Raw genomic sequence first — 15,720 nt, forward strand, 5'->3', positions numbered from 1 at the left:
TTAATCCCTCTAATAGTGGTGGGCAAGAGGGTGACCTGTCTTCAATCTTCTACTGGGCCTGGCTCTTGTTAGTTTACTTTTCTGACATTTTGTTCCCACTAACTTCTTCCTCACAACCTATAACTATACTCAAACTTCTATTATTAAAAGAATACTCCAAGACCAATATTTTTTCTCTTCCAAAAAAAAAAAAAAATCTTGGGGGAGCAGTGTTTATTGGCTATGGTTCCTTTTTTATTTTATTATTTCCTTTTACTCTACTGTATTCAGATTTTTACTCTTCACTCTAGCAGAGCCATCAGATTTTTTTTTCCCCTACCACTTCAAGAAAACTGTCAGGAATAATTCACCAATGATCTCTGCCATTTTGTGTTAGAAGTAAATATATTTATGATGTCTAACTCTGTTGATCATTCCCTGTTTCTTGAAACTATCTGTTCCTTTTTATTCTAGGACATTGTAATCTCCCCTTCACCCTCTTAATTTTCTCACCATTGTATTCATCGCCATTGATGGTTTCTCTTCTTTTCCTTACTGATTAAATGTTAGTTTTCCTTACATTCCTTTCTTTGCTTTCTTGTTTTTTCATATGTTCTCATTCTCATGGCTTGAAACATCACCTGTAAATAGATGATGCCTATATTTTTATTCATATTCTGGTCTTCTCTCCTAAAGTCCAAAGTTGCCTAGCCAACTAATTGTGGGATATGGCAACCTAAGTGCCCTGTGGAAACCTGCCCAAATGTCTGACCTTACATCACACCATACTCCCTTTGATTATTAAACTTATGGACTTCCAAGATGCTAAGCTTGTTGTCATCCTTGGGGCCAGCAGTTTCTTCTACTTGAAATACTCTCCCTCAAGGTCTTAGGGTTATTTTCTTTTTGTCCTTCAGGCTCAAATGTCAGCTCTTAGGACAGGTACTCCCTGACAAATCATTCAAAAATAGAATTCCTCCCAGTACTCTTTTTTATATCACTTCTAATTTTTTAAATTTTATTTTATTATGTTATGTTAGTCACCATACATTACATCATTAGTTTTTGATGTAGTGTTCCATGATTCATTATTTGTGTATAACACCCAGTGCTCCATTCAATACATGCCCTCTTTAATACCCATCACCAGGCTAACCCATCCCCCCACCCCCTCCCCTCTAGAACCCTCAGTTTGTTTCTCAGAGTGCATAGTCTCTCATGGTTCATCTCCCCCTCTGAGTCCCCCCCTTTCATTTTTCCCTTCCTACTATCTTCTTCTTCTTCTTTTTTAACATGTAATGTATTACTTGTTTCAGAGGTACAGGTCTGTGATTCATCAGTCTTACACAATTCACAGCGCTCACCATAGCACATACCCTCCCCAATGTCTATCACCCAGCCACCTCATCCCTCCCACCCCCCACCACTCCAGCAACCCTCAGTTTGTTTCCTGAGATTAAGAATTCCTCATATCAGTGAGATCATATGATACATGTCTTTCTCTGATTGACTTATTTCACTCAGCATAATACCCTCCAGTTCCATCCACGTCATTGCAAATGGCAAGATTCCATTCCTTTTGATGGCTGCATAATATTCCATTGTATATATATACCACTTTTTCTTTATCCACTCATCTGTCGATGGACATCTTGGCTCTTTCCATAGTTTAGCTATTGTGGACATTGCTGCCATAAAAATCAGGGTGCACGTACCCCTTCAGATTACTACATTTGTATCTTTGGGGTAAATACCCAGTAGTGCAATTGCTGGGTCATAGGGTAGCTTTATTTTCAACTTTTGAGGAACCTCCATACTGTTTTCCAAAGTGGCTGCACCAGCTTGCATTCCCACCAACAGTGTAGGAGGGTTCCCCTTTCTCCGCATCCCTGCCAACATCTGTCGTTTCCTGACTTGTTAATTTTAGCCATTCTGATGGGTGTGAGGTGGTATCTCATTGAGGTTTTGATTTGGATTTCCCTGATGCCAAGCGATGTTGAGCACTTTTTCATGTGTCTGTCTTTAAAATTTCTGATTCATTTGTACACTTGTTTCTTTGTTTATCATCATCCTAGCCATACTAGACTGTAAGACCCATGAGATCATGGACGTTCTTTCTCTCCTGTATCTCCAGCACTAATAATAGTACCTAAGTACTAGACACTAGGCCCTAAATAAATATTTGATGAATGAGTAAATTAATAATTTCAAGTTCAAACTGCAAAAGTCAATTTATTGCTTTTTCTTTCAGCCTGCTGATATCCACCCTAGCTTTATTTATTTATCCTGGTGAATCCTTATTTACCCTATCTAAGCCTGAAAGCTTGGAATCATAATTCCTGCCCTTACCCTAACATGTAGTAGTCACAAGTCCTATCAATTCTAACTCTTAGCATTTCTTCTGTCCATTCCTTCCTGTTCAGTTCCTGGCCCTATCCTTTTAGTTGATATCTTCGACTCTCCCTTAGACTAGTTTAATAATATCCTGGCAAGTCTCCTTCCTTTAGTCTTCCACACCTCCAAAATATTCCAAACTATTAGAAACAAAATCATATCATATTGATCATATTACCACTTCTGCCTAAGGTCTTTCAAAGCCCAATCCCTATTTGCCAGACTCATTAGAATCAATCCAAGAACTTTCAAAATCCTGCCCTGACCTACTTTTCTCCCTCTAATTTTAAATATATTAGGATCTCTCAAACAGCCCTACTAACCAGTTATATTAGCAACATACTTGAGCTTAGGTCTTCTTGATTTTTAAAAATTCCTTTTGTCCTTTTTTTTTTTTTTAAAGATTTATTTATTTGAGAGAGTGAGAATGAGAGAGAGAGAGTACATGAGAGGGGGGAGGGTCAGAGGGAGAAGCAGGCTCCTCGCTGAGCAGGGAGCCCGATGCGGGACTCGATCCTGGGACTCCGGGATCATGACCTGAGCCGAAGGCAGTCGCTTAACCAACTGAGCCACCCAGGTGCCCTCCTTTTGTCCTTTTTGCTTGAACTGCAAAATATATAAATGGAATTATGAATAAGATACGCAAACAATGAATCATGGAACATTACATCAAAAACTAATAATGTACTATATGGTGACTAACATAACATAATAAAATAAAATTTAAAAAATGAAATACTGAATGTTTTCTCTAGATTTTTATTCTACTTCATAAACTCTTAACTTTATTTCTCAGGTGACTAATTAATGTATATTGTGTGCTTTAAAAGGTGAGCTGTGGAGGACACTCCTTAATATCGGGTCTTGGTCAATTAGGGCTGCCTCTGAGAGCAGTTGAGAACACAGGAGACACCACTGCCTGCCAAGAAATCTCTTATCAAAATAACTACCTAAGGCTTTTCCAGGCCAGAAGGGAAAAATACTCACTGAGGCTAAAGAAACAAAGGAAAATAAGAATTACTAAAAAAGTACTTATCCAGCAGGAAAGGCAGAGAGCATGAAAGGATCAAAAGAAATGAAGTGAGGGTCTAACATATGGATGCATGAGAAGTTAGACAAAATATAATTACACTGTCATAGCATTTTTACTTTGATGTTTCTCATGTGTTTAAATCAATAGGATCTTTTTAAAGCTACTGAACAGGTGCTGGAAGATTAACACGTTCAACAAACATTTGTGTTACCCACTTAGAAATCATATATATATATATATATATATATATATATATATATATATATATGATAAATGTGAATCATATATATATATATATATATATTCCATTAGAATTACCCATATATGATCATCATTAAGAATTTCTCTTTTTTTGTCATCTAAATATGAATCAAGTATCTTGTGAGTAAAACCAGTTTGTTCAAATTTCATTCTTTTTTTTTTTTAAGATTTTATTCATTTGAGAGAGAGAGAGAGAGAGCATGCAGAGAGAGAGAGCATGAGCAGGGGGAGGGACAGAGGGAGAAGCAGGCTCCCTGCTGAGCAGGAACCCCCAATGCAGAGCTTGATCCCAGGGCTCTGGGATCATGACCTGAGCCAAAGACAGATGCTTAACCAACTGAGCCACCCAGGCACCCCTCAAACTTAATTCTTAATATAAAGGCAAATATCATGTTTTTGTATCTTTGTATTTGAACTACAGTGACCAGGATTGACATGAACATATAAAAGTTGAATTTATTTTTGCTCTAAGGCTAACATTGTAAAATGGCTTCTTTCCTGCTGGAATAATTGGCAACTTAAAAAAAGTCATGATTGTCTCATTCTTATTTTGAGTATAGAATAAGTAGTGTGTTGAATTGCAACAGGAGAGGTGTTCTTCATTTCAGCTTCCCTACTCAGGTCCCCCACTTCTAGGTGGGGACAGGATGTTCACAGCCAGGTATCCCAGCTCTGCTTGCTATCTCTTCTTTTTTTTTTTTTTTCTCATATCTTTAAGTTTTATTCTTCTCTCTTTTCTAAGCATGTTTTGCATGAAGAACCTGTTCTGGTTCCGTGCTTTTCCATCTCACAACTGAAATACAAAAGTGCAACTGATTTGGGTAGGTGGCTCATTGTAAACACGATGTAGGACCACAGTTTTGCAGATAGCAGAATGGGAGAAGTTGCAAAGATAGATTATGTTACTTCTAGAAGGCTGTGTTATATCTTGTCTTATTATAGAAGATAACTTTAAATATTCACTCCGTCTATTGCAGTGGTATATTTTTAAAATTAAAATGACCTTGGGGCACCTGGGTGGCTCAGTCGTTAAGCGTCTGCCTTCGGCTCAGGTCATGATCACAGAGTCCTGGGATCGAGCCCCACATCGGGCTCCCTGCTCAGTGGGAAGCCTGTTTCTCTCTCCCCCACTTCCCCTGCTTGTGTTCCCTCTCTCGCTGTGTCTCTCTCTGTCAAGTAAATAAAATCTTTAAAAAAATAAATAAAAATAAAATTAAAATGACCTTACATTATGGAATAAATGCCTATATGCAATGAATCCCAGTTTCCCCAATACTGGTCACTGATGTAGGATGTCATTTGAGCTTCAAGGAGTTTCCTAAATATAAATATTATCATTTTTAATTCAACAGAGGAGGTTCTTTTATCAAATCCCCTGGGAGAGTTTCCTCTATAGGACGAGATATTAAGTGGTCATACTGCTGATGCTGGAGAATTGAGTTACCACTTGCTACCAGGGCTCTACAGTTGGAATTCAGAGTATTGTCCCATTCAATATCATCTACTTGTACACAACAAACCAATTACCGAGAAGCATCCATAATTGGAAAGATAGCATTCATTATTATCCCCACACTATTACGCATTTAGAGAAAGGTTATTAATTTGCTTTAATCTATTCATTTATTGTTTTGTTTTCCCTCCCAAACTATGACTGTGCTTAGTCTTTTCATGTTTCTCTTTTCTATTTCTAACAAGCCTTCACTTAAAAATAATTGACTCAGACACAGAAAGGGCTGTATGTAGGTGTACATAATTTTTTTTTCATGGTATTTGGGGACTGGATGATATTTGACTCAGAAGACCCAAAGCCAGCCTTCTCATTATTTCATTTGTTATTTTAGTGTTCTTTTATCATACATGTGGTTTTGCCATTTAACTCTTGACCTGTACAGCAATAATACATTTCTGTAATCCATACAATTAGTTATTCTATGGGTTTATATTTTTTTTCTGAATTGATGAAGGCAGCCTATAACCATTTCTTGGAATTTTTCCAAGGTAAAATTATATCTATGTTCTATAGCATAGAAATGTGGGGCCACACATGTTTACTTTTCAAGTTTTTAAGTGTCCACAGAACTATATTTTGAGAAGTTTTGGGGGTTTTTGTTTGTTTTTTGAGTTTTAAATTCCTTCCCAATAGATAGAGAGATGGGTGACTACCCTTTTTGTTATGGGTCTTTATTCGTTAATCTCAGTTACCATAATATAAACATTCCCTTCCGCTTCTCAAGTGATTTTCAAGTCATATGAATCTATCCGTAGCCAGTAACACCAGGCTCTTGGAAAGATTATAATCTCAAACTATCTGTTCTCCAATATTTGTGAAAATTGGCACTATTTGAAAAATAATTCTTGGAGAATTATACAAAACCATGCATTCTATTTGCTCCCTTAGTTAAAGCACATATTACCTCTGAATCAAGCTGGACCAAGATAGACTTGTATACAGTGATACAAATATTTCAGTGTAATGTGTACATTGTTAGTCACATCTTCTATAAAATGGTGATTAATAACTACCTTATGAGTTTATCATGATAACTGAATTAAATAAATCATGGGAAATATTAAGTACACTTCTTAGAGCAAAACTAGAGCCAAAAATGTTGGCTCTATTTTTAAAAATCATACCTGTAAGGTATAAAAGTGCTCCTTTCTGCCTGAGGACCAATAGGGAAGTTTCACAAAGTGGGTAACACCTAAATTGGAACATGAAGGATGAGTAGGACTCTCCCACAGAGCAAAAGGACATAAAGGAACAGTATGCACAAAGGCATTGAGATGCAGCAAAAGGAAGTAAGAGGCCTGCTTATAAAGACACATGGTGACAAGGTTGAGAGGTTTAGGTTTTTTTATTCTGTAAGTGAATGGTATCTGGTCTATTAGATTTTTGTTTGTTTTCTTTAACTGTGAGTTTTAGAAGTAATGGAGAATCTAAAAAGAATTATCTCAGTCATCATTCACAGTACTATGAATACATTAATGGATAGCAAGTCTTAATTTTGGCATCAATTTAGTTACTGGAGTAGGTGTAAAAATATTGAAGAAAATGAAAATATGTGGAATGCAAAGGATTTGAAGTGTGCATAGTGTTGTATTTTGAGCAATATTTATCTTGAAGATTTCATTTTCAACTGCTCTTCTGTATATAAAATTATTTTAAAATGCTCTAAGATAACATTATTAAAAAGAATCTGTCATTGGAAAGCAATAAATTTCTCATTAATTTGTATGTTTTGAAAGTTTGTATTTGACAATACTCTCTAAGCAAAGCCCTATAAAATACTTTAAATATTTATTTACCAGACATTTTTTTTTAATCCATAGGAAGAATACACATAGTAGAGTTAAAAAAATTCTAAACATAAGACCTAGGTATCATCTGACCATGAATACAGCGTGTTACCTTCACATAAGTACAATACTTTCCTGGGCCTCATTTCTTTATTTGACTAAACTGATTTATCTTCCCTCTGGTGAGGTTGAAGCTCCACTTTTGTGATTACTCATCATCCATTTCCAAATATACAAACATTTTATGAGCAAAACTTAGAGTACAAAGTGGCTTAGAGAAGGAAAATACAAAACTCTGCTTGCAGTTACTCCTATTAAAGACATTTTTCAAAGCTCATTTGGGAAGGACATTAGATTAAAATATAACTATAGATAAAAGTTAAAGTTAATAGTGATAATTCAAAAACTGAGATGACTTTTAGAGTTTAAATTATGCCCATATGCAAATCTGACAACCTATATTTTTAGTACATTATTAAAATCTAGAGATGTACTTTTTCATTTATTCCTATGTGTTTATCTTTCTTCAGCAAATTTTAAAACTTACTCATTGCAAAAACATTTACCTAAATTTCTCTAGATGGTTCAATATATTTTTTAAATGTTCTCTTTGGCATAGATCAACATAAAACTATTTTTCTCTCATTTGTAAACTCATAAATAAGAAGAAATTTCCTTTTTATTAAGAAACTATGTTAATATATTTATGATAGTCATTAAGTTAACAAACACATTTAAATTTTTGCCAAGTAGTAACTTAACTGATAAAATACAGTTTAGTAAACAGTAGCCTTCCATGACTTGATATCCTCAGTTATTTGGATCAAATTTTCATTATTCTTAATGTTAGAAAATGCATCTGCAAACACAATTAACTATACAGTAGGTGAATAATCAGTCTCCAGTCATTATGAATAAGACCCCTGTTTATTTGTAACATGTTTCTACAATTATAATCATGAAATATAAATCTGCAGCAATTGATGTAGTAACTGAAATATGATCCTTAAGTTTGCTCTCCTGTGTCAGCCTGTAAGAGTGTTCTGCAGAATGCTAGTATTCCTATAGATGCTTCTTGGAAAATAAGGTTCTATAAACAAATGTTTGGGAATTTTGGATTCGACAAAGAGAAGCAAATTGTGTTACTTTTGTTCCAGTGTCAGTCATTCAGAGGAGTCTTAATTGGAGTACTAAGCTCATTTTTTGTATGATAGCTCATGGGACTAGAGATACGGCACAGGATATATTTTGGGAAATGCAGTTTGTTTAAAAACACTTTACATAAAACGAAATAACACAAAATAAAAATTATAGCCCACCTGGCCTCTGCTACTCAGAGGAAGATGGGGGCTGCTGGCTCAGATGCTTTTCTGAAGAGAAAAAACAGCACTGCCCCCAGCTTCTCATAAGTTTGCTATTGCAGCACTATTCCTTTATTCTTTAAAAGTGTAAAGGGGGAATCCAAATTGAAGCAAAAAATTAAAAGAAGAAGATTAAAGATTTATTTTCTAGATACACTAGTAGAAATAAAATTGTAGTTTTAATGTAAGATTTATTATATGATGGACTTGAAAAACATCTAGTTGCAAATCAGAATAATTGCCCTTCTCTTATGAAGTCAATCTGGAGGGTGAAGTGTGGAGATTGTTTTTCTTCTATGTGAATTACTTGTTTCCTTTAAAGAAAAAAAAAAAATCAACGTAAGGAAATCCCTAAAAGTTTCAATACAGATTTCTCCAAAAGGGTTATTGCTGCCAAGTTTTTTTTTTCCCCAATGTCGCCTAATCTTTGTATAATTTATAAATGATAACAAAGCAATCAGGCCACATTCATAAAAACCCAGTGACACATAATTTAGTTGAATCTGAGGATTAGAATTAATTGTCTCTCTTTGTTCCAAGTTCTAAATCTTAGTAAATGATTCACTGCATGTCATTACAGCTTAATATTTGCATGAAATCACAGTTTAGCTGGCATAATTTAACAGCAATTAAAAAGCTATTTAATCGTCATGCAAATTGGTGTGAGGGCCCTTGAGTAAGAAGGGTGTCTGCCTTTTTTTTTTAAGTATCTCCAGGCGGACAGTTATATACTTGCAGACACCCATAACATAATTGATAACATTCTTCCTATTCATGAAAATATAAGTGAATAATAATTCACGTTTTCCTTTATAAATAAGAGAAAAGAGCAACAATATGAATATGTCATTCTGTCGGAAGACCTTATTATGATAATGATAATGTATATCTTTATCTACCATGCATAAGTCTAGGTTGGAGGTAAAAAGCTACACATGTCCCTGTGCTCTAATTTATAATGCCTTCCATCTTTTCCTTTCTGAAGAAAGACGCTTCTGTAACTCTCTGAAACATGAAATGGCATAAAACAAAGTATGCAGAAACCTGTTAGAAAAGCTAACCATCCCATTTCTAGGTCAGGCTTTAGGTAATATACATACAGATGACTGAGGCCCCTACCCATCAGTTTGCTGTTATCAGGATCCAGCAAAAAGAAAAAGGAAAATATAAAATAACAATTCTTAATATCTCAAACCCAATACATAGTTATGTAAATTTATGAGTAATGTTATGCTACTCTAACACTGTATAACAGATCTCACTAATGAGTCCCCTGTACTTATATCCCTGTACTATTCCCTAAAGCCAGAATGTTCTTTTTAAAACACATTACCTCCATATATAAAATCTCTAAGCCTATTCCTGTTGTACATAGAAAAATACCCAGACTCATTACAATGAGCCTAGGAGTCTTGCACTTTCCCACCCCTTCCTCTTCCTTAAAACTCACTTCTTACTTTTTCCTTTTGCATTCTAGCCACAGTGATTATCTGCCAGTTCCTTGACTATTTTAAGATCTTTCTTGACTAAAGAACCTTCTACCCTTAATACTCTTCTCACTCTTGGGGCACCTGGGTGGCTCAGCCGTTAAGCGTCTGCCTTCGGCTCAGGTCATGATCCCAGGGTCCTGGGATCGAGCCCCGCATCGGGCTCCCTGCTCCACGGGAAGCCTGCTTCTGCCTCTCCCTCCGCCTGCTTGTGTTCCCTCTCTCGCTGTGTCTCTCTCTGTCAAATAAATAAATAAAATCTTAAAAAAAAAAAAAAATACTCTTCTCACTCCTCTGACATCCTCTTCCTTACCACCTCCATGAGGCTTTCTCCGAATGTTTCTCAGATTGATCCTCCTGATAATGTTTTTTTTTTAAATATTTATTTATTTATTTATTTATTTATTTATTTATTTATTTTGAGAGAGAGAAAGAGCATGTGAGTGGGGGGAGGAGCAGGAGGGAGAGGAACAAGCAGACTCCACACTAAAAGTGGAGCCCGATGTGGGGCTCGATCCCATGACCCTGAGATTATGACCTGAGCTGAAACCGAGTCAGACACTCAACTGATTGAGCCACCCAGGCACCCCTGGTCCTCCTGTTAATGTTTATTTCATCTCCTTTCCTTTTGATTTTTGCACTGCTACTTATTATAATTTGAATTTTATTCTTCTATTTAATGTATTTATTTGCCTGCCATTCAACTTAAATGTATATAACAAAGTAAGAATTTGTCTGTTACATTCACACTGTAAGTCCAAGATCTAGCAGGTTATCTGGCACACATAGTAGTCACTTAAAAAAATATTTATTTCATGAGTGAATGACTATATCTTGAGATCTATAAAGACCCTATACCAAAACTTGAATTTCTCTCTATAGAAGGAATATTGAAGATAATTCTATCCCACCTTCTAAGCAAATTTTCTTGATAGCAGAAATTTAAAGAATTGTTTTAGAGTTATTAAAACGAATTATTCTAAAATATGACAGGAATGTTATTTTATTTTATTTATGCAATCAATCTATCAAAAGCATAGTCTCTTACAGAAAGGATTCTGTATTATTTCACACATAGTGTGGTGCTGACACCTAGTAGACCTTCAGTTAATATTTATGCAAGGAATGATACAAACCTAGGGTTTGAAGTACTCACATAAGTATAAAAGATTATTGACACAATTTTAAGAAAAGACTGGAGTAGTTAAAGGATATTAAGTACTCTATGCAGTATGATCCATATGGAAAAATATTAAGAAACATATTGTGTTTTTTGTATATGTATGTTAGTATTTTTTTCAAATTTTGAAAATGGTGATATAATTATTAAAATGTAATTAAAACCATCACATAATTTAAAACAATGTTTGCTTATGATATATTCCAGTAAGCAAATTTTCAAAGTATAATTACTGTATCTTTTGGAGATTTTTGACTTTTGATATTAAATATTCATATTAATATACCAAAAAGTTAAGATATAGACCATCTTCCCCCCCGCAAGACTCTTTTCTTACTAGGCTTAATCAGATGTTTTTAACCATATTTCCTTATGGTTCCTATCAGAAGAGTTCAAACTAATAAACAAAACAAATGTTTATTGTTGAAGTTTTCAAGTTAGCCCCCTTCTAATTCATTGTCCTACACATGTACATCTGTTTTTTAATTGCTTTTCTCTAGGGCCACCTTCAGCTCCTAGGAATGTGGCTTTTAACATCAATGAAACGGCCCTTATTTTGGAATGGAGCCCACCAAGTGACACAGGAGGGAGAAAAGATCTCACATACAGTGTAATCTGTAAGAAATGTGGCTTAGACACCAGCCAGTGTGAGGACTGTGGTGGAGGACTCCGCTTCATCCCAAGACATTCTGGCCTGATCAACAATTCTGTGATAGTACTTGACTTTGTGTCTCACGTGAATTACACCTTTGAAATAGAAGCCATGAATGGAGTTTCTGAGTTGAGTTTTTCTCCCAAGCCATTCACAGCTATTACAGTGACCACGGATCAAGATGGTAAGTTCCACTGCTGTTTTCTCTAAACAAACTCGTAACTCGCTTCGGATGCATAATATCCCTGGTGGACCTATATTCACTGAGGTGCAGTTGTATACTCTATACACTAAAGAGGTGATCTTCTGGTTGTTTTTCTTACTATTTTGTAAGGTCCAGAAAGATATTTTTTATATTACTTCTTATTAGTAAGGTTAATTAGATATGATGCTTCTCTCCAATGTTTATGCATTGCTTTTGATATAATCCTATACAAGTACATCTTAATGAGCAAGTCCATATCACTTACCAACAAACGTCAGAGATAAAAAAAATGTTGCTAAGTGAATTGAAATTTAGTTCCTCCACTTATGCTGCCATTTCTTTTCCATATCAAATAAAGCAAATAGTAAGAATTCATGTTAATTATAATTCATATCTATGTTGTAAAAACATTGCAGCCAACATGCTTAACTGTGATCCACTCTGAAAAGAAACAGCAAATATATCCAGAAATGTATCCAAATGTTGTTGTTAGGCACCATTTGTAAAAAGTTGTTGAACAGTCTTTTTAAAAAATCCAGTTGCTTTCAGTTAAATGTTCCCTTCATAACAGTATAGATTTTTACTGCAACATAGTTAGGCACGAATACCCCTGTGATTTTTATAAGTATATATTCTCTTTAACTCCCTCATAACACAATTTACTGCAGTACATGATACAGAAAAATCACCAGAGATTTTAAAAACTCCCATTGAGAAGCATTCATAAATTATGTGGACACACAAATGATTGTCTTATAGCAGAAAGTATTGTTGTATATGAGCACATATATATATGAGACAAATTTATAAAGATAAAACTATTCTTATGCTGTAACAAATGCCACAGATTATATGGTTTAAACAACGGAAGTTTATTTTCTCACAGTTCTAGAGGCTAGAATCCAAGAATAAGGTATCAGCAAGGTTGATTTCATTACTCAGCAATAAAAAGGAACAAATTATTGATACACACAACTTGGATGAACTTTAAGGGCTCTGTGCTGAGTGAAAAGGACAATTTCAAAGGGATGCATACTGTGTGATTCACTTATATAACGTTCTTGAAATGACATAATTATAGACATGAAGAATAGATAAGTGGTGGCCAGAGCTGGGGAATGGGAGAGAGGGATATGGCCATGAAGGGCAGGAGAGAGCGTTGTGATAATACAGTTATATATTTTGATTGTTGTGGTAGTTACATGAAGCTACGTATGTGATAACTTGCATAGAGCTACACACACACACACACACACACATATACACACAAGCCCAGTGGATTTTACTAATGTCAATTTTCTGGTTTTGATTTTGTACCATAGTTATGCACATAGTTAACACTGGGAAGGCTAAGTGAATGATGTATAGGATCTCACTATACATATTTTGTGAATCTATAATAATTGTAAAATTTTAAAAAAGTTGCTAAAACTGTAAAATGTGTAGATAGAAGCTTTAGTATTTTATTAAGAACATTTTAAATGAATGTGACTTATTTAAATTAATACACATAAATTCACTTTGCTGATAATCTTCAGAAATACATCTGATAAAGCAAAGCCAAGTAGCACTGTACAGTCATCTCGTATTCACCATGCAGTTTTACCCTTCATTTAGCCAATAACTACACATCATAGAATTTGCTTAATGGCTTTTAAAAAGGAATTCCTATTTCCTCTTTTTTTCCTTCTTTCCCATAGTGTCAACAAAATCTGATCAAATATATCTTCAGAATAAAAGAGATTAGCATCTTCTGTTCCTCTCTACATTAGCAGATTATATCTAAGGCCTTTTGGCTGCCATTGGGTAAAAAATACAACTCAGAACAACCATTCTTAACTATGGGGGATAAAAACAGTATATCACTTTAAATAAAATATATATGTACCTATCTTTACATAATTTCATACATATTGCATTGGACAGCCTTTCTAGGATTAAAAGAAAGTTCATTTAGTCTACTTTTCCACTTAGCAGAGAAGAGAATATAAATTGTTTCCCACTTTTAAAATGAGAGAATTCATTAAAACTGTATTGCTTTGAAGACAGGTTAGTTAGGCACAAAATAAAATATAGGATCCATATATTGAGACTATACATTCTGGAAGGATAATATTATTAAGCAGTCCTCCCCAGTAAATTTCACTTTGTTGAAGTATATTAAGAAACAATTATTGTTAATTTAACTGTGTTTTAGATAAAAATAGTGAGAAAAATCTAAATATATTTAAATTTTATTTGAAAAGTACATAATGGACCTAACTGAGCTAAAATATTGCCACAAAAATTAATAAAATATTATGACCAGCAGGAACTAAACAAGGATGTCCACTCTTACCACTTTTATTCAACATATTGCTGGAAAATCTAGCCACAGCAGACAACAAAAAGAAATAAAAGGCATCCAAATCGGTAAGGAAGAAGTAAAACTATTTGCAATTGACATGATACTCTACATAGAAAACCTTAAAGATTCCACCAAAAATCTACTAGAACTGATAAACAAATTCAGTAAAGTTGTAGGATACAAAGTCAATATACAGAAATCTGTTGCATTTCTATACACCAATAATGAAGCAGCAGAAAGAGAAATCAAGGAATCAAGTCCATTTACAGTTACACCAAAACCATAAGATAACTAGGAATAAACCTAACCAAAGAGATGAAAGACCTGTACTCTGAAAACTATAAAACACTGATGAAAGAAATTGAAGACAACACAAAGAAATGGAAAGACATTCCATGCTCATGGATTGGAAGAACAAATATTATTAAAATGTCTATACTACCCAAAGCAATCTGCACATTTAATGTAATCCCTATCAAAAACCACCAGCATTTTTCACAGAACTATAATAAACAATCCTAAAATTTGTATGGAACCACAAAGACCCCAAATAGCAAAAGCAATCTTGAAAAAGAAAAGCAAAGCTGGAGGCATCACAATTCTGGGCTTCCAAGTTATATTACAAAGCTGTAGTGATCAAGATAGTATGGTATTGGCACAAAAATAGACACATAGATCAATAGAACAGAATAGAAAACCCAGAAATGAACCCAGAACTATATGGTCAATTGATCTTCAACAAACAACAAAGAATATCCAGTGGGAAAAAGACAATCTCTTCAACAAATGATGTTGGGAAAACTCTAGAGCAACATGCAAAAGAAGGAAACTGGACCACTTTCTTACACCGTACACAAAAATAAACTCAATGAATTAAAGACCTAAATGTGAGACCTGAAACCATAAAAATTCTATAAGAGAACATAGGCAGTAACCTCTTTCACATCAGCCATAGCAAGTTTTTTCTAGATATGTCTCCTGAGGCAAGGGAAACAAAAACAAAAATAAACTTCTGCCCAGCAAAGGAAATAATCAACAAATCTAAAAGGCATCGTAAGGAATGGGAGAAGACATTTGCAAATGATATATACAATAAAGGGTGAGGATCCAAAATATATAAAGAATTTATAAAACTCTAACACCTCTAAAACAAAAATCCAGTTAAAATGGGCAGAAAACATGAACAGCCATTTCTCCAAAGACATCCAGATGGCCAACAGATACATGAAAAGATGCTCATCATCACTTACCATCAGGGAAATGCAAATCAAAACTATGATGAGATATCACCTCATACCTGTCAGAATGGCTAAAATCAACAACACAAAAACCAATGAGTATTGGTGAGGGTGTGGAGAAAAAAGAACCCTCTTGCACTGTTGGTGGGAATGCAAACTGGTGCAGCTGCTCTGGAAAACAGTATGGAGGTTCCTTAAAAAGTTAAAAATAGAGCTACCCTACAATCCAGCAATGGCACTACTGGGTATTTACCCAAAGAATACAAAACACTGATTCAAAGGG

At 34.7% G+C, this 15,720-nt stretch overlaps 1 protein-coding gene across 9 annotated transcripts in view; it reads left to right on the forward strand.

Annotated features, from left to right (window-relative positions):
- EPHA6 (EPH receptor A6) overlaps positions 1 to 15,720 on the forward strand; it is an 815,440-nt gene that overhangs the window by 377,828 nt on the left and 421,892 nt on the right. For all 9 annotated transcript variants that reach the window (XM_036070278.2, XM_036070279.2, XM_036070280.2 and 6 more), the window contains one exon: positions 11,496 to 11,831. In XM_036070278.2, the coding sequence (XP_035926171.1) occupies positions 11,496 to 11,831 (336 nt within the window). The remainder of the gene's footprint in view (positions 1 to 11,495; positions 11,832 to 15,720) is intronic.

Source organism: Halichoerus grypus, chromosome 1 (genome assembly GCF_964656455.1).
Source record: "Halichoerus grypus chromosome 1, mHalGry1.hap1.1, whole genome shotgun sequence".
In the NCBI taxonomy this organism is placed as follows: domain Eukaryota; kingdom Metazoa; phylum Chordata; class Mammalia; order Carnivora; family Phocidae; genus Halichoerus; species Halichoerus grypus.